Source organism: Sporothrix brasiliensis (genome assembly GCF_000820605.1).
Source record: "Sporothrix brasiliensis 5110 chromosome Unknown Cont17, whole genome shotgun sequence".
Taxonomy (NCBI): domain Eukaryota; kingdom Fungi; phylum Ascomycota; class Sordariomycetes; order Ophiostomatales; family Ophiostomataceae; genus Sporothrix; species Sporothrix brasiliensis.
The window spans coordinates 1018461-1043713 of NW_024467136.1; the positions used below are offsets into that span (position 1 = coordinate 1018461).

At 54.1% G+C, this 25253-nt stretch overlaps 10 protein-coding genes across 10 annotated transcripts; 4 read left to right on the top strand and 6 right to left on the bottom strand.

The window, feature by feature from the left end:
• Window positions 1-12: 12 nt before the first annotated feature.
• SPBR_02298 (chitin synthase) lies at window positions 13-2958 on the top strand (the record flags this gene model as incomplete). The annotated part of the gene is made up of 1 exon (XM_040760601.1): window positions 13-2958. One exon carries the CDS (start codon window positions 13-15, stop codon window positions 2956-2958), a length of 2946 nt encoding a protein of 981 aa, XP_040620288.1.
• Window positions 2959-3351: 393 nt separating this feature from the next.
• On the bottom strand, window positions 3352-5430 carry SPBR_02483 (ABC transporter; the record flags this gene model as incomplete). Its single annotated transcript, XM_040760786.1, has 1 exon — window positions 3352-5430. The coding sequence occupies one exon, from the start codon at window positions 5428-5430 to the stop codon at window positions 3352-3354; it is 2079 nt and encodes a 692-aa protein (XP_040620289.1).
• A 593-nt stretch (window positions 5431-6023) lies between these two features.
• On the top strand, window positions 6024-6670 carry SPBR_03251 (proteasome maturation protein; the record flags this gene model as incomplete). Its single annotated transcript, XM_040761554.1, has 2 exons — window positions 6024-6026; window positions 6161-6670. The coding sequence occupies 2 exons, from the start codon at window positions 6024-6026 to the stop codon at window positions 6668-6670; spliced, it is 513 nt and encodes a 170-aa protein (XP_040620290.1).
• Window positions 6671-7486: 816 nt separating this feature from the next.
• On the bottom strand, window positions 7487-8378 carry SPBR_03118 (uncharacterized protein; the record flags this gene model as incomplete). The annotated part of the gene is made up of 2 exons (XM_040761421.1): window positions 7487-7638; window positions 7697-8378. 2 exons carry the CDS (start codon window positions 8376-8378, stop codon window positions 7487-7489), a joined length of 834 nt encoding a protein of 277 aa, XP_040620291.1.
• A 4178-nt stretch (window positions 8379-12556) lies between these two features.
• Window positions 12557-13519, top strand: SPBR_03072 (uncharacterized protein; the record flags this gene model as incomplete). The annotated part of the gene is made up of 2 exons (XM_040761375.1): window positions 12557-12651; window positions 12715-13519. The coding sequence occupies 2 exons, from the start codon at window positions 12557-12559 to the stop codon at window positions 13517-13519; spliced, it is 900 nt and encodes a 299-aa protein (XP_040620292.1).
• A 546-nt stretch (window positions 13520-14065) lies between these two features.
• Window positions 14066-16640, bottom strand: SPBR_02364 (uncharacterized protein; the record flags this gene model as incomplete). Its single annotated transcript, XM_040760667.1, has 4 exons — window positions 14066-15728; window positions 15803-16167; window positions 16245-16320; window positions 16402-16640. The coding sequence occupies 4 exons, from the start codon at window positions 16638-16640 to the stop codon at window positions 14066-14068; spliced, it is 2343 nt and encodes a 780-aa protein (XP_040620293.1).
• A 1921-nt stretch (window positions 16641-18561) lies between these two features.
• SPBR_03242 (uncharacterized protein) lies at window positions 18562-19229 on the top strand (the record flags this gene model as incomplete). The annotated part of the gene is made up of 2 exons (XM_040761545.1): window positions 18562-18699; window positions 18780-19229. 2 exons carry the CDS (start codon window positions 18562-18564, stop codon window positions 19227-19229), a joined length of 588 nt encoding a protein of 195 aa, XP_040620294.1.
• A 463-nt stretch (window positions 19230-19692) lies between these two features.
• On the bottom strand, window positions 19693-20409 carry SPBR_03216 (uncharacterized protein; the record flags this gene model as incomplete). The annotated part of the gene is made up of 2 exons (XM_040761519.1): window positions 19693-20192; window positions 20271-20409. 2 exons carry the CDS (start codon window positions 20407-20409, stop codon window positions 19693-19695), a joined length of 639 nt encoding a protein of 212 aa, XP_040620295.1.
• A 2473-nt stretch (window positions 20410-22882) lies between these two features.
• Window positions 22883-23830, bottom strand: SPBR_09132 (uncharacterized protein; the record flags this gene model as incomplete). The annotated part of the gene is made up of 1 exon (XM_040767258.1): window positions 22883-23830. One exon carries the CDS (start codon window positions 23828-23830, stop codon window positions 22883-22885), a length of 948 nt encoding a protein of 315 aa, XP_040620296.1.
• Window positions 23831-23922: 92 nt separating this feature from the next.
• Window positions 23923-24639, bottom strand: SPBR_09137 (uncharacterized protein; the record flags this gene model as incomplete). The annotated part of the gene is made up of 1 exon (XM_040767263.1): window positions 23923-24639. One exon carries the CDS (start codon window positions 24637-24639, stop codon window positions 23923-23925), a length of 717 nt encoding a protein of 238 aa, XP_040620297.1.
• Window positions 24640-25253: the final 614 nt, after the last annotated feature.

The following is a 25253-nucleotide window of genomic DNA, read 5'->3' on the forward strand; positions in this document are numbered from 1 at the left end:
TACGCCAGTAACATGGCCCAGCATGCCCACTCAAACTCATTTTCCCCGGCACAGGCGCCCGAATATACCCGAGTACCGCCTTCTCCAGCGCAGTATGAATCTGCCGATATCAATGGAAGCCCGCGTCCTGGAACGCCGGCTTCTCAGTACGGAGGAAGCCCCCGTCGGCCTCTTCCACCGGCCCCACTTTTCTCCACAGCTGGTGGGAATGCTCGGACATCTACTTTTGCCGACGATGCGACTGTTTCCATTGCTCTGGGTGATGAAGGAGACATGAGTGAAATCACCGGCGTCAGCTCAGCTTACACTAGGCATAGCCAATCACACCGGCCACGCGGTAGCAACGCCTCATACCGGTACGAGGCTGCGAGCAACATGGACGATGAAGGTGATGATGATGACGTGTTCCGACCACACTCCGAGGTGTCTGGTGCCAGTCGCAGCCGCCAGACAATGTACGGCAACAACTTCTCCCAAGTCACGCTGAACGATCCTGAAGCGGGTGGCGATGACGAAGATGGAGGAAAAGATATCGGCGATATGTACGCACACAAGAACGGTGTGGATGACGACGGCGATGCCGACAGCGACGTGAACTACAGAAATGAAAAAGTTGAGCACTACGGTCCCGCGCCCGAGGGTCGGCAGGAGCGTCGCGGTGTTCGGGAACCTCACATGAGCAAGAAAGCCGTCCAGCTTATTAATGGTAAGCTGGTCCTTGAATGCAAGATCCCGACTATCCTCTTCAGCTTTTTGCCCCGGAGAGACGAGATCGAGTTCACGCACATGCGGTACACGGCCGTGACCTGCGATCCGGACGATTTCGTTGAGCGCGGATATAAACTCCGTCAGAGCATCGGTCGTACAGCTCGCGAGACGGAACTTTTTATCTGCATTACGATGTACAACGAGAACGCCTACGACTTCACTCGGACGATGCACGCTGTCATGAAAAACATTGCTCACTTCTGTGGCCGCAACAAGTCTCGCACATGGGGCGAGAACGGCTGGCAGAAGATCGTGGTATGCATCGTCTCCGATGGTCGTGAGAAGATCCACCCGCGCACGCTTGATGCTCTTGCAGCTATGGGCATCTACCAGCACGGCATCGCCAAGAACTTTGTCAACCAAAAGGCAGTCCAGGCCCACGTTTACGAGTATACGACACAGGTGTCTCTGGACTCTGACCTCAAATTCAAGGGTGCTGAAAAGGGCATTGTTCCGTGCCAGATGATCTTCTGTCTCAAGGAGCGTAACCAGCGGAAGCTCAACTCCCATCGTTGGTTCTTCAACGCATTTGGCCGCTCGCTCAACCCCAACGTCTGCATCCTCCTGGATGTTGGTACTCGGCCCGGCAACAACTCCCTCTACCACCTGTGGAAGGCCTTTGACACGGATTCCAACGTCGCTGGCGCTTGTGGTGAAATCAAGGCCATGAAGGGCCGCTTTGGAGGAAACCTTCTCAATCCGCTGGTGGCATCGCAAAACTTCGAGTACAAGATGAGCAACATCCTGGACAAGCCACTGGAGAGTGTCTTCGGCTACATCACAGTGCTTCCAGGTGCTCTGAGTGCGTACCGCTACCACGCCCTGCAAAACGACGAGACCGGCCACGGCCCCCTCAGCCAATACTTCAAGGGAGAAACCCTCCACGGCCAACATGCTGACGTGTTCACTGCAAACATGTACTTGGCCGAAGACCGCATTCTCTGCTGGGAGCTTGTAGCGAAACGTGGCGAGCGCTGGGTCCTGAAGTATGTCAAGAGCTGTACTGGCGAGACTGATGTTCCTGATAGTGTACCGGAATTCATCTCGCAGCGGCGACGGTGGCTGAATGGTGCCTTCTTTGCGGCTGTGTACTCACTTGTGCACTTCAAGCAGCTGTGGTCAACGGATCACACGATTCCCCGCAAGATTCTGCTGCACATAGAGTTCTTGTACCAGCTTCTCCAACTGCTGTTCACGTACTTTTCCCTGGCCAACTTCTACCTCACATTCTATTTCGTCGCCGGTGGTCTAGCCGACCCGACTGTGGACCCCTTTGGTCACAATATTGGATTGTACATCTTCACGGTTCTCCGGTATACTTGCACCCTCTTGATCGCTACCCAGTTTATTTTGTCTCTGGGTAATCGTCCCCAGGGTGCCAAGAAGCTGTACATGACCAGCATGATTGTGTACGGCATCATCATGGTCTACACGACGTTTGCGACGCTCTACATTGTGATTCGGCAACTGCGCGACTCTAGCACCGTCCTAAAAATCGGCAACAACGTATTCACCAACCTCATTGTTTCTACGGCATCGACAGTCGGACTGTACTTCTTCATGTCCTTCCTGTATCTCGACCCCTGGCACATGTTCACGTCGTCTGCACAGTACTTTACGCTTCTGCCCAGCTATATTTGCACACTCCAAGTGTACGCATTCTGCAACACCCACGATGTTACCTGGGGTACAAAGGGCGACAACGTGCTCAAGACCGACTTGGGTGGCGCTGTGGGAAAGGGTAGCACAGTTGAGCTGGAGATGCCGTCCGAGCAGCTGGACATTGACAGCGGCTATGACGAGGCCCTGCGGAATCTGCGCGACCGTGTTGAAGTCCCCCCGGCCCCCGTCTCCGAGGCGCAGATGCAGGAAGACTACTACAAGAGCGTGCGGACGTACATGGTCGTGACATGGATGATTGCCAACGGCATCCTGGCCATGGCCGTGTCTGAGGCGTACGGCTCCAGTGGTATCGGCAACAACTTCTACCTGCGCTTCATTCTTTGGTCTGTAGCGAGTCTGGCACTGTTCCGTGCGATTGGCTCGACCACTTTTGCTGTCATCAACGCGATCAATGTCATTATCGAGGGTCGCATTCGTTTGTCGCTCAAAGTGCCTGAGTGGATTGGTGGCTTCGGCTCAAAGATGAGCGAGACGATGAGCAGCATTGGTAGCAGCGTGCGGAGATGATGCTGTGCGGCGAGCTGAACAATTTTTAAATGATTTGTCTTGGGTCACTATTGGATTTCTTTGATACCTTGGGACGTGACTGGGCTGGAAGTAACGGAACGAGATGAGTAGATTGTACGAGTACGAAGAGCTGGAAAGGGAAGAGAGGTGGATGCTACGATTGGGTTTTGTTTTACTCTGCCCTTGCAAGGCAGAGCCTCCTTCTACGAGAGTGGCTCTATGTTTGGGACAGGCGTTTGTTTTGATGTTTCTGCATTTTTTGATATTTGTTGTTGGATTTTCTTGATAATGTGTGAAATGCTGTGAAATTGGATCTGCTTCAATATGCTCTTTGTGCCCATTTTTTATTACCCGCTCATTGCTCATGACTGACTTCATTTGATGGACACCGGCTTACTGTGCCCAGATTTCGTCCCACCGCCGTCGGTCTGTCCGCAGCGGACCATCCAAGCGGCCAAAGCGCGCCGCCGACGTGGTGTTCGCCTCTGGAAGGCACACCCACTCCCGAACACAGTCGGGCACCTCCTCCTTGACGTGTGCAATACAAATCAGCGCCTGCTGGTCCGTCAAGCCGTGTACCTGCACCTTACCCTGCTTGGCCGCCTCGCTCTTGACGATCTTGTTGTCCGCCGAATACGTCGCCGTCTCGCCGTGGTTGAGGAAGAGCTCGCACTTGTCCCGCACGCTCTCGTCCATGCCGCTAAAGGCCTCGTCAAGAACGACAATGTCGGGGTTCTTGACGACGGCACGGATGAAGAGAAGCACGCGCTGTGCACTAAACGACAGCTCGCCAAACAAGTAGTTGTCGGCCCACGCCAAGTCATTGGCATCGCTCTTGCTCGCCGCCGGGACGCTGCTGCCACCACCACCACCGCTGCTGGGCTGCAATTCCGTCGCGAACCACCGTAGACATGCATCCACTTTGCCAGGGGCGTTGGGAGCCAGCTGCGGCCTGGCACGGAACGTGTCTGCCCAGGCGCTCTGCACGATCTGGCGCACAGTCAGGCCGCGCGGCATGTGCTGGTGCACTTCGGGGCTGGAGTGGCCGACGCGGGACTGAATGTCCCAAAAGGTCAGAGGCCGTCCAGGACGGTCGGGTTCGGGCAGGCGGCTGCGACCAAAGAGGCGGATGGGCAGCGAGTAGGTCTGAGGGTGGTCGGAGCACAGCAGGGAGACAATGGTGGTCTTGCCGGAGCCATTGGGACCAAACACGCCCCAGCGCTCACCACGCCGGACGGTCCAGATCAGGCCTGGAACGGTCGAGCCATCGGCCACCGGTTGCGACCAGTTGCCGAGCGCAATGCGGTCACCATACTTGACGACGCAGCCGTTCATCTCGACAATCGGCTCACCCTGAGCGGCTTTTATCGGTTGTGACGATGTCGACTTTGGCACGTCCGCCGAAGCATGCGTGCTGTGGCTCGCGTCGTCGAAACCTCTGCCTTCGATGCCGCTCGGCGTGAGAATGCGGCCCATCTCGCCGAGCGCGTGCACAGGCAGTTTCTCGTCCTCGGCCGTCTTGCCGCTGCGCACACCGTGCACATAGTTGCGCAGGGTCTCGAGCACAACATCTCGCGGACCCATGGCGCCCACTTGGCAGTCGGTGCGCAGGTAGATCAAGTGGCTGATCCACGACGGCAGAGGATCTTGCGGGCGCGAGCTGAGAACAAAGCGCGGCTGCGCCTTGGCAGCCATACCGCTCAGCAGCGGGCTCAGCGATGCCACCGTGGGCGGGTCGAGGCCCATGAATGGTTCGTCGAGCAGCAGGACGGCCGGGCGGGTCAGCAGTGCACGTGCAATCCGGGCCCGGCGGCCCTGGCCATTGGACAAAAAGGCAACGGGCAGCTCGAGAAGGGGTTCGAGCCGGAGGTCTTTGATGACGCGGTCGAGAAGACTGGCAGGGATGCGTTCGTCTTCCTCGCCGGCGGCCGTACTGCCCTCTCCGTGGTACGGGTTCAGCTCGGTATTACCGAGGAGGAAATCGCGAAGCGAGAAGTCCGTCGTTTCTCGCCGTGACTCATACCGGGCAGACAGGTACGCAGACGTCGCCGGTCCGAGACCGGAGCCACTGCCGTCGGCGTCGAAGCCGACATAGCGGATGGCACGCGAGGCGCTCTTGAGACGGTGCGGCACACTGTCCGTCGCCAAGAACGGATAGGACCGTGCGGTGGGAGGCAGGCAGATGTGCTGGCCTCGCAGGGCCTGGAGCAAGGTTGTCTTGCCGGACAGAGACGGTCCCACAACGCACCAGTTGTGAGGCGTCAGATGGCCGCGACCTGCACCACCGCCATGGGCCGTATCGTCCGAAGGGAGCTCAAAGTCTAGATCAGAGAACAAGGGTGCATTGTGGTGAGCAATCCCACTTGCACCGCCTGACAGATCACTGACAGGGACAGAGTTTGGGTGGTGCCGGTAGAATGTGCCTTTGGCGATGCGGATGATGAGCGGCCGCGCCTCTATGAAAGAAGGCATTGTGCTGGCCTGCTTGTGGTATATGACGCCAATTAGGACGTATATAACAACAAGCGACCAAGGAACAGGAATTTGAGTTGTTAGATTAAAAACAAAAATGTTGTCCACAAGTCATGGTCACCAGAGTACCATCTTGAAATCTGCTGGTGAGAATCGGCATCTCTTATATCAAATCGGTGTACGGTCTATCGCAAAAGAAGCGCTGTCGTCAACTGAGCTCCAGGGGTCTTCCCCCTCACACTGCACTGTAGCTGCACGCAGTCCGGGGACGCTAAGGGACCTCCGTGCCGTTAAAAGTGTCATGTGAATAGTCACGTGTTGTTATCAGCGTTGTGAGCTAATCTCTCTGATTGGTTGAGAGGACGGCGCGGTACGAGCTGCGACAGCAAGCTGCAGCCTGCCTCCACGCCTTGTCTTAAGCAATCCAACCAACCTCATTGCATCACCCACAACATTACGGCGTCGTTCCTTCGAAGCAACACCTTGTCTCGCAGTCTCCAACCTTTCTTCGGAGTAATCGACAACGTCCAATTCATTGTCGCCCATCTGATCTGCACCACCGACCACTTCCGCCTTCCTCCGCCTCCCTTAAGATGGTATGTCTCTCTCGTGATCGATGCATTTGTGCACTGTTTGCATCGACGAGACGCTTCCCTTGGTCGATGTAGTCCGGCTACGCCTTGTCTGCCACCTTTTACAGCTCTACTAACACACCGGTCCTTCTCTCTAGTCTCTCCGCATCGTGCCCGTCGACGCACATGCCGACTCCTTTAGCCATGTCGCCTCCCGCGAACGGGGCGCCCCCTCTGCACCGGGTGTCCACGACCTGATGCGCCATGGTGTCGGCCCCAAGGTCGCGGCCCCCTCTGCCGACCTGTCATCGAAAGCCGCTGCCACCGGCGCCGCCGCGCCGCAGCTCGACTCCGCCCACCCTCTCGAGGCCCGCCTGAAGCAGTGGGAGGTCACGCGCGAGAACATGCGCATGGAGATGCTGCGGCGGACGTACGGCGTGGCTGAGCCGGTGCGCCGCGGGATGGAGCTCAAGATTACGCGCGACGGCGAGTGGCGCCCACTGGCGCTGGGCAGCGCGGGCCCAGGTAGCGCTCTGCTGCCGAGCGTGCACGAGGACATTCTGCTGGGCCGGGACACGACGGTCGACTGGGAGGACATTTACACGGGCGAGGAATCGCGGGCGGTGCCGACATTCCACGAGGAGATGGAGCGGAAGCTACGGATGTGAAAAAGGTTGACTTACTGTCAATAACGGATAAAGCGGAGGACGGAAGGCAACACCGGCTTCATTATTTGTGCCGTTCTGTAACAACACATTAGGGGCTCATACAATACACATTTTATCGCGCTGATGCAATCTGCTGCACAGGCCTCGTTTTACATGATGTTTGATGAGAGGGAATGTAGTGAACCAAGACAATACCGTCTTCGTTTATTATATTTTTTATACCGTGAGAACGATGTACAAAAGACACGGTCGGAAATGGGGCGAAGGCTGTAAACAAGGCAAGGAGGGGACCACTGGGAACACCAACAGGTCGGAGGGAATTGTAAGCGATGATATTGAGAAAAGACATGCACGTGAAGACATATAATAATAATGAAGGCGGAAAAATATACATGAACAAAGCCGTTGAAAATGAATGCCAATATAATAGGAGAAACCAAGCACGACAAAAACAAGTGCCAGCAAATCACAAGAAATCACAAGACGCCCGGCATCTCGTTCCCCCACCCCCCACGTAAAAAAGGGTTGGAACGATTGCCCAAAATAAACAAGAGGCTGGCAAACTCCTGAAAAACATGTAGGCAGACAGTAGGGGCGAGGGGCGGATTGGGTGGGCGACAACAGGGGGGGGATGGCCATGGTAGGCAGCTCTGGGCGGCCCCAGCCCGTGGTATTAATGAACGATTCGAGACATGACGGCCTCGTCGATGTGTGTATACGCTTGCGCGCACGCATGTGTTTCGTATGTATGTATATGCGTGTGGCAGCTTGCGTAGGCGGTAGGAAGAGACAAAAGCAAAAACCGCTGAGATCTGTTTATAAGATAACACAGCAGCCGGAGCCGCCCTCTCTCCGGCGCGCTTCACGCCCTCCGCTGGTGTTCTTAGCAGCCTCCTCGTCCTCCATCATCTCTGGCGGCTTGACAGACATATGGACGACGTTTGGCGAGTCGGTACTGAAGTGGTACTCTGTTGCTTGGTTAATCTACTGGGCAACCGGAAACAGGACAATGTAGAAAATACGTACTCTTCAGCTGCTCTTTATCGTCAAGCAGTTTGCCGAAATGAATCAATCTTATGCTGCTCGGGCTGGCCGGCTTGCTCTCCCAGTCCTCGCGCCACTCGCGAAGGATCAGCTCTTTCAATTTGTAGACAGAAACGCTGAATGGATCTTTGAGACCAGCTTCGGTCACGTCGGGCACCTCGACACCACGCTTGGTCAAGTACCGGTCGTCGATCTTGAAGGGATGGCGGTTGCCCGTGGGCAGAAGGAGTGTGATGTTGCAAATGAGCGCACCGCTAGCTGACGTTACAGGGGCGATTTCGTCGTCCTGGTTTAGAGCCTGAGAGTTGGATGTGGTCGAACGTAAAACGGCTGCCGGAGGCGGCCTTGGCGTCTCAAAGAAACCGCCCCCTGACGTCGATTCTCCCGCAGCATCTACCGAGCTCTCCGCTGCTCGTGCCTCAGCTGGTGCGGCAGCCGTGTCTGCCGCCGCGCCTTCGGCGTCGCCTTCAGCCTTTGTCTCTGGAATCGTCGTAGCCGCTGCTGGCTCTGCTACTGCTTCAGCTGCCGGCGCAGCTACGATAGCGTCGGCGTCGGCTTGTAAAGAGGACACCCCGGCCTCAGCAGTCTCCTGTACCTTCTCCTGTGCAACCGTAGCCGCACCCTCATTTGCACCGCTCATTTTCGCTGCAGTCGCTTCCGCCATTGTAAAGGTCGGCTGTGTCGGGACGAAAACAAAGAACCAATGCCGAACAGGTCAGGGATAATGCACAGGCACCGTATCGATGAAACGGAAAGTATGCCACTGGACAGGAATCAAGAACGGATCGGTCGTCGATATCGTCTATGCTAGCGATTGGATCTCGATGCTTCGCTGTCGATATCAAGATGCGTACGGGAGATACGACGGCGGCAATACCCGACGTATTTCAGACGATGTCCACAGATGGACGATGGTCGAAGGACGATGCAGCACGATTCGGCTGGTACGCTTGGTGGTCGGTCGAAGTCTGTAGCGCCAGCGAGCTGCCCATTGAAATGGTCACAGTGGAATAAAAAAAAAAGTTCGGTCGATCGCGTGGCTAGAATGAGGTGGCTAGGGTGTTGTAAAGAACGTGGCCTGGCCGTGATTCCTGCGGATGATGCAGACGATGTATCCTATTCCCGTGTGAAAGGGCAACTCGCCGTTCTCCGTAGCGAATGATACAACGGCTCTCTCTTAAGGGGTTGGGATTTGGCGTTGCTTGGTTAGCAGGCCGATAATGCTTTTTGTTGCTCTACCACACGCTTGCAGCGAAAACAGAACAGGCGTTGGAAATGAGACGGAGTGGGTTGCGAGTATCGTGGCGGAAGAAACAATACAATGGCGCCGTGGTCATCCGAGACAATGAATAAAGATCGATGGTAGAAAAAAGTTTATTAACAGGAGGAGGTTGCGTCGGTGCCGTCTGTTTCTCCTCGAAATTGGGGGAAGGAAGGGGAATCAATGGATGGGGAGGCAAGCGAGTCCAGAAAGAGACCAGGGAAAGGACAACAGAAACCGGCTAACGGAAAGAAGAATCAATGACAACTAGTGGTTCGCCGTGGAGGGAAGGAGCGAAGAACGGGGTGAGTGCACAGGGCAATATTGCACACTGTGTAGTCTGTTGGCAGGTTCCCGGGAATTGACTGGCAACATCATCACAACGCCCGAGGCTTGGCCGAGCGGTCCGGAAGGGCTGGCACCTGTCAAGGCCATAGTCAGGGCAAGGCTACAGGGGCGCTACAGGGGCGCTACAGGGACGTGCCAGCAACGATTAGGCCTAGGATGCACGTTACAGGCACCCAGCTAGCGCTATTCCACGAAAGGAGGTGTCGGACTGTGCTCTCAGCTATTGACAACAGGCAATTACGCCGAAGAGACGGGGAAGGAGCGTATGGACACAGGTAGTGCCGGGAGCACAAGCAAAAACAAACGAACGATGGCTGTAAAAGAAGGCGCGTCTGAACCCTTTATGTGCGATTTCGCGATTGCTGGGAAGGTGCAGAGGACTTGTTTTCGATTGGAGATGCTCGAACTGAACTGGTTGTGGCGAACGGAAGGAACAGGCGACACTTACATCCAACACTCTCACAGCGCAAGGCAGGAACGGCGGACATGTTTCTTAGCACTGTGCAAGCACGGTGGCCTGACTCAGTCTAATGAGCGCTGAAAGCAACGTTGAAGGGCGTTGATCCGTAGATGCTGCCAGATGGGAATTTTCTTTGTTTCGCTTAGAGCCCTCCGTAAATGGATGGCTGTTCAATGGCAAAGCTGCGCCCGCTGCCCCGTCGTTGTTGTGAGAGGCAGCACGTCGCTTTTGCCACTTCTGTGAGAGGATGTTGCGGTTTGTGGTTTCTTGGCTTTCCGTCTGTATCGTGCTTCTCCGGCATTTGGCAACAAATTGAATCTGCACTGCGTTGCGCCTTCCATTTTCGTACAGTATCAATCACCAGGGCACAATCAAGCAGTCCACCGGGATCCCGGCTTTGCCCTCCCAGCCAAGAGGCAAACTGCGCAGCACTATGCAAGATTTGCAAACCTTACTGTCCCGCTGACACCCCTTTACGAAATACTCTGGCTGGCTTCCTCCTGTTTTCTCACCTGTATTTACTGCCTCTCCTATTTGTCATGGGCGCGCAAATCGTTACCAAAGCCCGGGCGCGATATTTCCACATACACAGCCTACCGGATACGGCATCGCACATCGAATCACCGAACGACCGCCCCGTGGGTGTGGTTTGTGCTGACGATCAGCCTTGCTGGCCATCCGCCAGGCCACGCCTATGACGTATATTGTGAGATGGTTAAGTTCTACGGAGAATTGCTCCGTATGTCGCAGCACTTCTCGTGTTGAACAGTCCCCGGGAAGACGTCCTTTTGGTTTGTTCGATTGGCGATCCTCTGCTTTTTTCTATTTTCTATTCTCGCTTCTCATATCTTGACGTTACTACTTTTGTCCTCGCTTGCCCAATCACGAATGTTCCCCACCGACGCTGTCCACCACATCAAAAAACGTTGCACGGGCACTGCAACAGCCACCTGGGCGGCTTCGGACTGCTAATCGGCAGAGTCATTATGGAACGCCGTCTCTATCTTCGCATCCGGCGGCAGGACAAGCCGCTCTCCCTATTCCATTTTCAGACTGCCATTCGACGGCCCTATTGTGACAGAACACAAGACTTAGGTCCACAATTTCTGGGGCTTATCGGTGCTTGGGATCCGGGGAAGTACTGTAGTTGATGGGTACCAACGCCTACCTAGATAAACGGCCGCTGATGAACGTCGTGCAAGTTTGATGGAGATAATGACACCAAGATATACATTTTGAGTCGGATTTTCTTAACTGAAAACGGTACGGTCTCTTATCTTTGTATCTTGATTTCCCCGTCTAATTTTAAGGGTGCTGTAGATAGGAATGTCGCCATTTATGTCGTCTACTTGCCCTCGAGACATCACACGACCCTTTTCATCCGTCTAGCTGCTTGCGTGATATCGCGCGTTATTGTCACCACCCCACATCAATAACTGGTAGAATGCTTCTCTATTCTGTTTTGTCTCCATGTTTGGTTTGCACGGCGGCCTGGCCAGATGCGGCCCCAGGCGCATATTGCAATGACTACAACATGCCCTGCAAAGCCAATAAAATTTGTTCACCATGCTTTCCCAGCTCGAAGCCATCGTAAGTGCCCCTTTCCCATCAAATCAGACGGGCTGCACATAGACTCAGCCGCGTGGACTAAACCAGGGTATTCATACACCGCTTCGCCGTTCTGAAAAATACTTATCTGAAGGCTTCATGCTGTAGTTCGGTGCTTAACTCTAAAGTCCAGTCCAATGACATGACCAGCCGTATGTTCCCTGTGCATCTTGTTCATACTCACATGTGGTTCAATTTGTTGACAGTGTATTAACTTTGATACTTAAAAGATGCAAGATGAATATGAGCGTGCATATTCATATATCTATTCATAATAAAATTAGAACCCATCATTGGTGTTTGTGAAATTAGCAATGTATAATTCACGTTGGGAGAAAATATATCGAGGATGCCTTTGGTATTCATTTAGTCTTCGTGTATTTACTTGATGTTATCTGTAACAATTTCAAACAGAACTCAAAGTGGATTAAATTCAATGAAAGCGCTCACAGAAAATTAAACGAGAGAGACGTTCTTGTGCGTACTTAGAAGGAATACAACAAAAGTAACCGTTGTATCCTTAAACTTTAATTGTAACTGGCGGTTGAGGTTCGCCATCTTTGTATCACGATCATGTATCCTCTCTCCACGGACTCGCTATTTTTAAAGATATCGATACGCAGCGACCAAAAGTACGCTCATACTGAAATGATGTACAGCAAGTACATTGTCCGGGACTACCTAAGCGGAAATCGCATTCACAACATCGCTCCTTCCGTTTTGGTGGCAATGGCAGGCCTCGACTTCCTGCCCATCGCACCTTCCTCACAAGTGGATGCAGGCATTGTTGCTCTGGCAAACGCAAAAATTACACTATTCAAATATTTAAATTTCTGGCCGCCCAAAAAATACTTCCCTCTCTTCTTTTCTCTTTCTCTCCTCTTCTGGATTTCTCCTTTCTATCAACAACCGCCCGACATCTAGCGCTCCTATACGCGGACCTTATTTGGACATCGCAGTATTCCTCCCATATCAAGAGGTGTCACCGTTTCTAATACAAACAAACATCAACAGCTGGTGAGTTGGTATTCAGAAGCCTAGCCCTGGCCTGCATGAAACCCATCACCACGATTTAAAAATACTCTCATCGCACCTCGTGACGTCCTAGTTGCTGACTACAAAATCCAAATCCCAGATACAAAATCAACCATCCATCCTGACCACCATGTTTATCATCAAGGTGGCGAAGCTGGGGGCCTTGGCTCTCCTAGCCGTTAGCCGTGTCAAGGCTGACGATGGCGGTGACTGTACCGTCGGTCTGTAAGTGACAATGATTCGATGCAAATCCGTCACGACGAATGCTGTTAACACTCTGCCTCTTAGCGACTTGATTACCCGCACTCTTGGCCACATCACGTACACCCTTCTTCGACCGGACACGAGCAAGCCCTGGGAAGAATTCATGGAGGCGACGGACATTGCCCTCGCCGTGGCTGAAACTGGCGCCGTTACCGCTACTGTTACTGAGACGGCCACGGTGATCGAGCCTGTCAAGAAGGTCGTGACTGTCACTTCTGTTGAGACCGTGACCAATGTTCAGACTTCGGTGTCGACTTACACCGAGGATATCACCGTCTCCTACATTGAGACTCTCACCAGCTACAGCACTACCACTAACACCGTTTCTCCCCTGGCCGCTACGACCCCTGGCATCCCCGTTGATATGAAGCTTGCGAAGCGCGACATGACCACCGTGACTATCTATGGAGGCTATGGCAACCCGTCGACGTCCACAACTGGTTCCTCGACTACGACGGTGAGCGCCACATCTACCACGACCGTCTTTGGGACATCTGGTATGACATATGCATCGGGCCTGCCTCCCACGTCACCATCCACCTCGCCCAGCCAGTCAGGCAGCAGCCCTTCTCTGACTCAGAGCAGCGGCAACGGTACATTGAATACGACGACTGCATCGTCTGCAACTTCATCGGCGGTCTCGGTCACGGCTTTGTCGACCTCGGCCTCGACGACCCTAACTGTCTCTGCTGAGAGCGAGACGGCTCCGCGCCCCGCCAAGCCGACTGCCACTGTCAACTCCAGCGCTGGGCGAGGTGTGCCTGAGACCATAACCGGGGCCATGCTGGGCACTGTCGCTCTGTGGGCCATGTTCGCAATGGTCAACTAAGGGTAGAATTACGACGGAGAAGAACATTATGATTCTTCCCGTCCTATTCGCGAGGAAACGGGGAACGCGATTGTGGGACAATGAGGAACAGTAAGGGAGACTGATGGAGGTGGTGGAAGCCAAATACCGAGAGAATTGGGGGTACCGAGAATATCGAAGATTTACGTTTGAGAATTATGGCGCATACGACGCATATGCAGCTAAGAAGGCATTGCAATAGGAAGCAAAAGGAAAAAGGAGGGCCATCTCTTTTATCATGTAACCGCGAGCGTACGCTTTCATAGAATTCAACTTTTGCATCAAGCCAAACTTTTCTCGTACGAACAAATGCTGCCATTGATACTCGATTCTGTTTCTTATTACTCGTTGTCTCTCCAAGTAGTAAAACACCCTTTGTCTATGTACACGATAAACAATACTTACCAGAATTAAAAGGTGGGAAACAAAATGTAAAAATACATACAATAACGCTGGATCTGCGGGAAGGCAAAAAACATGAAGAGATATGAACTTTCCTAACTACTATATTTTAGCCGCCCCACCGTCTTACATCAACAAATCATTGTTCCCTTGCGTCGGGTGATATGCCGTCTGCGCGGCGTATTGGTTTACCAAGTAGCCAGGTGTACCGCCGTCACCCCCACCAAACGAGTCGGGCGCCACCACAGTGGGTTCCTGGATGCGCATCTGCGCAAAGTAGGCGTCGGCCTCGTCTACGGCCGACTGCGGGCTAGCAAAGCCGTTGCTGTTGAGGTGACCGTTGCCATTGGCCGCGGTCGGCTCACGACTGCGCAAGTCAATGTCCGACGGCTGTCCGCCGTGGCCGAGCATAGACAGGCTCTTGTTTGTATCAATGTACAGAAGATCACCGGCCGCCTGCCCAGGTTGCTGTTGCTGGAACATCACTTGCTGCTGTTGCTGTAGAAGCGCCTGCTGCTGCTGCTGCTGCTGCTGCTGTTGTTGCTGCTGCAGCTGCTGGAGTCTCTGCTGTTGCTGCAAGAGCTGCTGCTGCTGCTGTGATGGTGGTAGGGGCAGGGATGCGTTGGCAGACTGGGGGTTGAGCGGGCGCTGCAACGCGGGCGACTCGATGAGGCGGCGTGGCCGTGCTGAGCGGAAGACGGTTTGGACGGGCTTCAGGTAGACTGTGGCGAGGGTGCCTACGTTGAGGCACATCTCTTCGAGCGTCTGCGGGTCCAGCCGCTCCGACTCGGCCGTGATGGCCGGCTTTTCGCCCATGATAATCTGCTTGGCCGCCTCAATATCCGTCGACAGCAGGCGCCAGTACATGTATGCACGGTCGCGCAGGTCCGGGTTGTCCGTCTCTTCGGTGGCCCACTTGAGAACACGGGGGACCAGCTCCTGGCCCTTGGTCGGCCGTTGAATGAACAACTTGACCGTGGCTGTCAGCAGAGCAAGCTGCACCTCGACGGGCTCTTCGGCAAAGGAGAACAAAAAGTCTTCGAGCAGCACGTCGGCGTTCTCGATGCGGCTGGCGTACTGGCCGATGACCCAGACCATGGCGGCCTTGGCCTCGGGCTCGTCCAGCGAATCAAGGTTCTCGCAGAGGGTGCCGATGATGGACTCGTACTGGTTGGGGTACTTGCGGAATATGTTGCGAATGACGACGGTGGCCTCCTGCACAATGTATGTGACCTTGGTGGCGACGAGGTCGAGCAGGACGTTGATGCAGCGGCGGGCAGCGGGCTCGATTTTGATGGCCAGCTTACCAATGGCGCGCACCGCCTTGCGGACAAAATGGACGTCGATCTCGGTTGCATACTCGCGCAGCTCGGTGAGGACCTCGTCAATGTTCTTCTCGTTGGCAAGCATGAAGATGAGCTCGAGCTTGGTCACCTTGACGTAGATGGGGTCGTTGTATTTGCAGAAAAAGACGCGGATGTCGTTGCGCAGCACTTCAGGCCGCCGTTGCAGGATCAGTAGGGCATTCCGCAGCACTAGGTACTGGACCTCAGGTCCCTTGGCCAGCAGCGTGACGAGCGGTGGTGACAGCTTCTTGCAGAGGGCGGTGATTTGCTTTTGGTCGGAAATGTAGTTCATCAAGTACAGAATAACGCGGATGCAGGTAAGGACGACGGCCGAGTTGGAGTGCGACAGCCGCGGGGAGATGCGCTCTGCCAGGAGAGCGGCCTCGGTCGATTCTTGTGGCGTGTAGGACATGAGTGCTTCAAGAATGTACGTCTGGCCCCATCTACAAGCAATAGACGTTAGTAGGAGGCGTATTGGTGGGCTAAGATTAAGATCATGGGACTACCCGATACATACTCAGAGCAGTCGGGAAGAATGGCCACCATCTTGGAGGCGTTGTGGTAGTCGATGGTGAGCTTGATCGCATCGCTTCGCTCCCAAATGTCCATCAAACCGGCCAAGGCGCTGGCCACAACGGTCGGGTTGTCGTCGCGGAGCAAAGAGTTGAGACGGTCAATGAGGTCAGAACCCTCTACCATGTGCTTGTCGTGGTCGTACAGCTTGGCAACGCAATACGCTGCCGTCTTCCGCACGTACGGATCAGAGTCGCGAAGAAGGGCCTTGACGATTGGGACAGTGGCCTCAACAAACTCTCGCACATGAATGTATGACATTGTTCGCAGCGCAAGGGCTCGTACGAGAGGATTATTATTCTCCATGTCCTGTTTGTGCGGCGGTTAGTGGCGTTGCGTCACAAAGGCGTTGGGGGAACGGGAGAATAGGGGAACGGAAGTAATACGTTTTCGAGCACAGGGATCGCCTTGATCGCGATTTCGGGGCGCATTCTTGCGTAGTTGACGAGGAAGAGGAAGCACCTTGGAGAGGTCACACAAAGTTAGACAGTGCAGGCAAAGGGATACTTGGGAGAGCATTTGGCACATGCACCACCACCTTACATCTTCTTGATCTCGATGCTCTGAATGTGCATGCAGGCGATGATGTCCGGAAAGAGGGCGACCATGTCGTTGTTGCTCATAGTCATGTTGGCGACGATCTTCTTGAGGGCAATCTTCTTTGCGGCAAAGTTCTTGTCCTTCTTGCCGCCGCTGTTGAGCTCGAGGCGCAGCTCGGCGACTTTGCCCTGCATAGTAAGCGCGCGTGAGTAATAGGGCGGAGGAAGGTATGCCATAAACATCGTGGCGACGGTGGGGGAGAAGGCATGGGAAACGAGTGCTATGCGAGGCTGAAGATGTGGAGACGATGGGACGCGAGGTACACAACAAACGGCGATGTGTATGAACACATAAAGCACACTCAATGGGAGTAACCACGATAAATGGAAAGTATGAAGTGGAGAGATTGTGTACAGCTTTGGCTAGCTAAAGAGAGAGTGTGTGTGACAAAGAGCGAAGGGCCGCATGCTAGGATACGATGAAGCATATCCAGACACCGAGTCGGCGTCGCATCGTTGCGTCACATGTTGTTACGGAGACGGATCGGACGACGAGGTGGGGAAGCGCAGCAGTGGCAGAGGAGGGGAAGGATGAGAAAATCCTGTTGGTTGACAGCTGGATGTCGGAAAAGGGTTTGTGATGCAGGCAAAGGGACAGGGGAGAAGCAAACTGGAAATACACAAAGTATTCACGGGGAACGAGACAAACATACCCGAGCGAATAGCTTGGAGTCACCTCCGCCCTGTGAACTGGACATGACGACAGCAGTAGTCGACAACGACTGACGTGTGACAGATGGTGTGTGAGTGTGTGAGTGCGAATGGTGGAATCGGAGAGCCTTTGTGGCTAGGCGCAGACTGAATAGTGTCGACTGTTATCTCTTGGGGCCAAGATTTTTCTGGATTTGTTTCGCAATAGGACCTCGTGAGCACAGCAGGACGCACGCGTACGCACCAGCCGTCCAGAAAAGGAGGGCGGCTGCTCGGGTCGAGGCTGGTCCGTTGGTTGCGGGATGGGCCAAGCAGGGCAAAAGCCACACAATAAAAAGAGGGGGGACGACCAACCCAGGGCGCGTCAGGAGGGCAGTCGAAAGTGCGGAGAGCCCGACAATGGTTGGCTGTTCTGCAGCCGGGGTTGTCTCGATCGGCGGTTGGTCGCTGGGAAGAGGCTATTTCGAGACGAGGAGGGGAACACAATCGGTGACAGCTTGACAAAGAACGGTTGAAGGTAAACTGGTGGTGGTTAGCTCCGGAACAAGGAGGGGAAGCGGCTGCTCGGAATGAGCATGCAGCATGCAGCTTGCCGCAATGGGGCCGTGACCAGCACGACAACGACCGGCGCTCAAAGACCAGGCAGCTCAGATAATGCGAGGTTGTAGAAGCTGAACGTAGAAACAGAGCTCGGCCACATGCGTGTCGGACATGACGCATCGACGCATCAGACGGCTCTACGGCACCACAGCGGTGCAGCGAAGCCGGAGAGCGCCATAGCCCTGGCCAATCCAACCCAATGCGTGGCCGCTGATGCGAGGAGTGTGCGCTCCGAACTCACCCCGAGTATGCAAAGAGCTCCGCGTCCGGAGACGAAGTGGAGGGAGGAGCGGTCGGGGCAGGGGGGCCGATGGCGGGCAAGGAAGAACCGGCAGGCACGGCGTGGCGGCGGTTACTGATGCTGCGGGCGTTGCAGGGCGTCGCAAGCGTTGCAGGGCGCGGTGTGGTCGCGGTGTTGACGCCTGGCGATGGCTTGTCGTTGGAGAAAGTCTGGGCAACGAAGCGATGCACAGGGGTAGATGTCGTCGTCGGCGGCAAGGGAAAGCGGTACCGTAGCCCTGTTCTTTCCCTGGACCAACTATTTTTATTTTATTCAGTATTTAATATTAATTGCTCTTGCTCCGTTTTAAAATTCCCAGCCGTTTCTCGCATGCCCCTTTTGCCATACCGGGAAGGGGCGGTAGGGAGTGGGGCTTCACCACTGTCTGGGCCTGGTAAGCCGATTCTTCCACTGCAATACTTTAGCGCGTTGACGAGCACGCAACTGAGTGGAAAAAGTGGGTCCGCGGCAGCATCCACAAACCTCGACAGACAACGCTCCAACATCAAGCTTTCAACGTCGTCTTCCATGAACAGGCCATCCTCCTCCCTCCCCATGCGGCAGAACACGACAATGTCCGAGCTCACCACTTCAAAAACGGCACGCCCGCAATGGGTTGCTGACCTCCAGTCGCCGCCAGCGCCACGCGCCAAGTCCGGCAACATCGCCGACCCGCCGGGGTTTCCCTCACAAGCGGTTTCATCCAACAAGGTTGGTCGTCGCCCGGCGACAGGACGATACGGCATAGAATGGCATAGAACGCCAATTGCTAACTCTTGTGGTGACGATAGAAACGCGACGCAAAAGACACAAAGGCCGCCGTTGCGTCCACCGCGCCCCCCAAGAAGCAACAGACACCCGAGGAGATGGACACGCTCAAGGTCAAAAAGGCGTGGGAGGTCGCCCTGGGCCCCATCAAGAACCTGCCGATGACGGCCATCATGATGTACATGTCCGGCAACTCGCTGCAGATTTTCAGCATCATGATGGTGTTTATGGCCTTCAAGAACCCGATCATGGGCATTTTGAGCACCCAGCAGACGTTTGAGCGGTTCGAGACGCCCGGCAACCGCGGCCAGATTCTGCAGGTGAAGCTGGCGTTTGTTGCAATGCAGATTGTGGCCTTGGCACTGGGCGTGTGGAAGATCAACGGGATGGGTTTGCTGCCGACAACACGGTCGGACTGGCTGGCATGGGAGGTGCCGCGTTTCACGGCGGAAGTGGCTGTTCCAGCTCTATGAGGGTAGGATTGTGGCTGTCCTGTTGTCCCTTTGTTTGCGTTGGCCACCCTGTACAAGTTACAAACGTATTTTCATAGCTGTTCTCGCCTGTCTATTTCATGTTATTGCTTAACACAGTCCTTATAGACGTTATAATTGGTTTGGCTAGGCTCCGTCAATATATTTCGTTGTAAATTTGACACATGACGACTGTGTAACTGTGATGGGCGGGTGGTATCACCATGCAAGCTGCTGTGATAGGAGCAAAATATGATAGAATACGGTATTGGGCTGTTTTGATTGAATGAGGCATAAGAAACGAGACTGGCAAGTGCTGTATCTAAATAGTAATACTGCATAAAAATGCAAAGCGAGAGAAGATGAAAAATAAAAACCATGAAATGCAAATAAACAGCACTCCAACCATACCCTAAACATCTATATGGATAGGCACACGTTCTAGGCGCTCCCAACACCTATGCAATTACTCCTCATCAAAGAAGGTCTCAATGAACATGGCTGACCAGGGCATCTCGGCGGGTGTCTCCGCTAGCATACGCAAAATGGCGAAGCTCATTTCGCCGCCTCCAATATGTGGACCGCCGTCATTGTTGCCGTCAAAGCCTGGAACCGCCGTTGCGGCATCCGGAATTTGGACGTCCTCTACTTCCATCGAGGAAAGAGAAGTGGCAGGCGTAGAAGCAGAAGCAAGGTGACTAGCTGAGGTGGTTGACGAAGCGTCGCTGGTGGAAATGGAGCTCTTTGTACTGACAGTTAGTAATTCGACGTCCAGAGAGAGCATGGCAAAAGCGTCCATGTTTACCTTGACTGTCCAGGTGGGCGAATGAGCATCGTGCATGGTCAGATACAGCAGCTCATCGAAGAAGTTCGGCAGCGTCTGTGACCAGCGGGCCGTGGCCAAAGGTAGTGTCATGAACTGACTGCCGATGCCGTAGATTAGATTGGTATTAAACCCGTTGCCATCTACATGAGAAATAGAGTCAGAGACACCAGGTCGATTGTGGCTTATATGGCAGTGATTATCACCAAGGGGCAACATACCTGTCACACCGAGGTTTCCGCCGTTGGACTGCCCAGCTCCAATGCTATTCTGTATAAAGAGATGCCGTGTTAGTGCCATGCCGGCATCAAAGCACTGTACGTATGGATGGGTGGTAATTGCCATTACCACGAAAGACATGTTGATATCCTGCTCAGGAAGGTGACTCCTTTTGTGGGATTTTTTGAACGACGTAGACTGGCGAGACTGGGTTTATTTTATATGTAGGCAGAGATTGAAAAGCAAGTAGTCATAGGTACTGGAGAGGAAGAGAGGTCATGTATTTCTTGCCGAGTTGCGGGTACAGGACCTTCCTTTTATACTCAAGTTGGTGGCCATATTAGAGCAGAGTTTTCAACTTTTATATGAGAAACGCAGGTGCGTGAAGAAACATGACAGTATAAGATTTTTCTTCTGAACTGGGTAATACACAGCAAGGTTTAAGAGGGCACCCATGCGTTGTGATACCAGGCAGTTCAGGAGAGTAAATGAGTATGTGAGAATGTGAGTACATAAACCGTTCCGCGCAGAGTGGGGGTGTGAATTCGGTTGCCAGATGGGCGCTGTGAGCAGCACCTTTGTACCAAAAGGCGTGATGCATGATAGGGCAAGTCAGCACTTTTGGCCGGCAACGCTGGCTGAGGGAAGTCTCGGCCGGGGCTGGAGTCCCGAAACCGAAATACTTCAAGGGCAGTTCTCTCGCTACCAAGCCGCGGAATGATTACGCCTAGTGAAAGCTAGCCGCAGTTTGGACATGCGGCAACCGACTCTTTTTGGGAGGGATCAACGGGTTCAACGTCCCGTCAAACGTCTCTTTTTGGTCTGGCGTCCCGTCAAGGCCTCGTTGTGGTAAACTTCACGACAAATACATACAGACACCTCATAGGGTTTAGAAACAAGGCGCAAGATAACATTCTCTGTCTTCATATTCCAAGGAAATAACATAGCAGGGGTCGGTGAAAGGCAGGGGCCTACGTGGCTGGCGGAAATGGTGAAAGCCATTTCAAGCAAGTCAACGAGTGTGGTGGGTTGCAAGCAAGGTATACACCACGATGGTAGGATTTGTGCATTATTGTGGCACTGACGGCCGATGGGGCAATATTCACGAGGAATAGGACCTGGAGACTTCCATGTGGAAGAGTGGTAATGGTAGGTTGGAGGGTTTATGTGTCAGAGTCCGACCTCGTGGTGCTGCGATGAGAACAGACGACCGAGGCAAGGTGGGAATGGAAGACTTCACGAAAAATGAAATGAAGGTGTAGCCGAGCGCTTGATGGGATTCTTCATGGTCATGTTGGGCTGCACGGATAAATTGTCCCCTTCTCCCAGCGTAGTCCGCTGCAACGTACATTTTATTCGTCCCTTTTGACGAATGCAAAGAAAAAAAAATTTATCTTTAAGTTCGATGCTTTCTCATCTTATTTTTTTTTAAAACATTTCTTTTCAAACATCGGCCGTAGTCGAGTCAACGGAAGGTTAGGGAAGACTGTGCAGAAGTAAGTGGTTATCCCTTGCTTGGAGGACCTATTTCAAGACACATCGGACATGATGCATAATAAAGGAGAAAAAGGCGCGTATTGCAAAGTTGCCAACAGTTTTCACCCACAAAAAATGTTTCACTTACACACTAATCATAGAAAGTGGGGGGAATATTGAACATGACATTTCGCTGACGACGGGAAAGAAAAAGGAAGAAGCGGCACGAACGAACGACGCCCTCGTCCGCCAGTTTGCGAGGTGGAATGCAACAAATGTGGGAGGAGACAGGATCAGTCGGCTCCAGGCAAAGTACATGGACTGAACAAAAAATCCAACCGGAAGTCCCCCGGGCTGCTCCTGACACACCCTCTTTCGCTTTCAAAATTGGACCTGGGCGAGAAAAGGCGGCGAGAAAGGCCGCTTCCCAGGCAACCAAGCAAGAAAAATGAAAGTGCACTTTTCCCTTGCTGCTTTCGTGACGCCCTAAAGTGGTTTTCTTGTCTTTTTCCTGTCGCGTCTGGTAGTCTCCTGCGCCTTCGCCTTTTTCGGCAATGATTCCCTTAACCACAACACAGGAACAATCTGGAACACACGCTGCCTTGTCACGGCCCAGCCAAATGGACAGTTATTCCCTTGCAAAATTTTCAAAAATCCATGAACAGATGTGCGGGCGGTGTGGCAAGTGTTCCTAATCTCACTCGCCGAACGTAATGCGCGTCTTGTTGATGGAATAGAAAAGTAAACAATTCGTGAAAGGAAATCAAATGCTGGCTAGATGCACACCCCTCTTGATTCCTTCCTTGCGCGTTCTAGTCCAATGTATCCGTCCTGTAATACTAGGACGGATCCTTGCTCCCGTATTTGCACTCTTGATACTGTTTTGAGCTGCTTTGCGTCTCGACGTCGGACGTTGGGTTGCCCTGCTTCGTAATGGCACACCGGTCTGCGCTAGTTGCATAATCTTCTTGCATCTGGCAGATATCGCGATCTGCCCATTGGCTTGGGCAGCACCGGCACGCCCTGCCAGCTGATTACTCGTCGTCGTTGGGCGAACGCGTGACTGGCGGATGTTGCCCTACCGCGTTCCGAACCAAAGTCGTCTGCATTGACCGTCGCCTGACCTTGCCAGTTGTCGTTAGTTATTTTTCGTTGAGCTGTCCGGGTTAACGAGTTGACCAGGGTCACGATCGTCGTGGTTGTCGTGCTCATTTCCCTCACCGGGCACTTCTTGTCGTTGTCCTGCGGCCGCCTGCTCTCTGGCTTCACGCTCCTCTTCATGTTGCGCCCGTTTCTTGGCAAGACGCAGGCGGCGGGCCTCGCGCCAGTCCGGACCCCAGCGCAGCACCATGAGCATGGTCGGCGATGTCACGACGACCAGCAGCGCCCAAAAGGTAAAGTTCCACCCGCGGCCCAAACGCACCATCATGGACTCGATAAACGCCATGACGGCCGCACCAAACAGGCAACGCACGAGGTTGACCGCGGCCACGGCCGTAGCGGGCGCCTGAGGGTAGAGGTCCATAATGAGTGTGCTGAGAATACTAAAAGAGCCGACGACGAACAAGCCGACGAAAAAGATCAGGACGAGGGGCACGGCCAGTGGCAGGCGGTACTCGAGCACCCAGCCGTAGGCGATGACCGTGCACACGCCCAGGGCGACCATGGGAGCCATGGGGTACAGGCGGGCCTGTTCAATGGGAAACTTGGACAGGTCGTCGCCGCGGCGGTAGTCGATTGTGAAGCCAATCTTGCGGGCCGTGCGGCGGTAGTTCCAGTCGAGCAAATGGCCCTGCAGGATCGATGCCGTGCAGCAACCGACACCATATGGCAGGTAACACAGACCGATCTGGAGCTCATTGAGATGGTAGATGTCGGTGAAAATGGTCGACAGCGTGGCAACAATCATGATGAACACGACATACAGGATGGCCGTGTAGGCGAGGATCAGGGACAGGTCCTTTTCGAGCACAACGCTGAGCGTGCGCAGCGGATTCGGAAAGCGAATCTTGGTCTTGGGCGGCTGCGGCCGGTCGGTCAGCGGCACAGGGTGGCGTCTCTGGCGGATAAAGTCGAGCAGTGTCATGTTGATCCAGCGCGGCGGGATGGAGCCGTTGCCCACGACGTTGCGGGCCGTCTCGGGCACCAACAGGATATAGGGAATCAACAAACACGCGGTCACAATGCAGCAAAACCAAAGATGGACCGCCAGCCCAGGTACTGCGCCAAGATACCGCCAAGCACGGGGCTCAGTGCCGGTCCGACGTTGATGCCGGCACCCACAATGCCCATGTACTTGCCCCGCTCGGCGCTCACGGCGACATCGGCCACCACGGCGAAGCCCAATGCCAGGGTGCCGCTGCTGCCAGCACTCTGGAGCATGCGCAAGACCAAAAGGGCGGCAAAGTTCTTTTGCAGCGCGAGGCCGATGTTGACAACCAGGTAGATGGCCAAGGCAATGATAAAAGCCGGCCGTCGTCCAGCCATGTCGCCGAAGTCGCCGACGAGTGTTGGTGCAATGCCTTGGAAGATCATGAATGTGGTGACGGTCAGGTTGATGAGGCCAATGGAGACGCCGAGGTCCACGGCTATTGGCACCAGAGCGGGAAAATAAATGTTGGCAGTCATGGGCGAGATGAAGCTCGTAAATGTGACCATGATGATGATGTAGCGCTTCATGCCGGGAGTGAAGACGCTATAGGGTGGCCCGCTGATCACTCGGCTGAGCTGCTCAGGGTCATTGGGGTTGGCGGCATTGCTGTCGTCGACATGGCTGCTCGCATAGGCTGCAGAGGACGCGGTCACCGTGCCAAGAAGCGGTGGGCCGACGTCGAGCTGACCGGCCGCTACATCGTGGTTTGTGGCTGCATCTCTAGATGGTTCGGAACAGCTCATGGCGGCATCGGATGGGCTGCGGTTGGTTTCATTTGCAAGGAAGGAGAGGTCGGTGGGGGGAGCGAAAAAGTAAAAGAGGAAGGAATGATGTACGGAAGGAGTGGAAGGGGAAGGCGGAGGTGATAAACAGGAAAACAGGAAGGAGCGTTGTTATTGTGCAAAACAGAAAGAACGCAGGCAGTACCGTTGATCCCAAAAAGGAAAGAGAAGGGGAGAAGACCAGGAAGGAGAGGGCCACAGGGTGCCGATCAAGGCCGCGAAGCGGAGCTTTTCTTAGTACGGCGTAATGCTGTCGGGCCGGCCAAGGCCGAAGACGACAGTTTTGCCGCGAAATACGACTTACAACAGCCATGTGCACTTTCTTACTCGGATCTGATCTGCTTATTCACCTTGCCTACTGCCGAATCGGAACCTTTTCGCCGTGAAGAGGGACAAGAAAGGCATATGAAACCTTGATAGAAGCCTATCTTAAGCAAACAAACTTTGCAATTCATTGCAGCAAAGCCATTATGCCCCAGAAGTTTTTCACAAAAAGCGTACCAATGTGGAGATTGGAGGTTGAACCTGGTCAAGGCCAAGGGACAAGACCACGGGAAGGTTATTCCCGCCGTGTG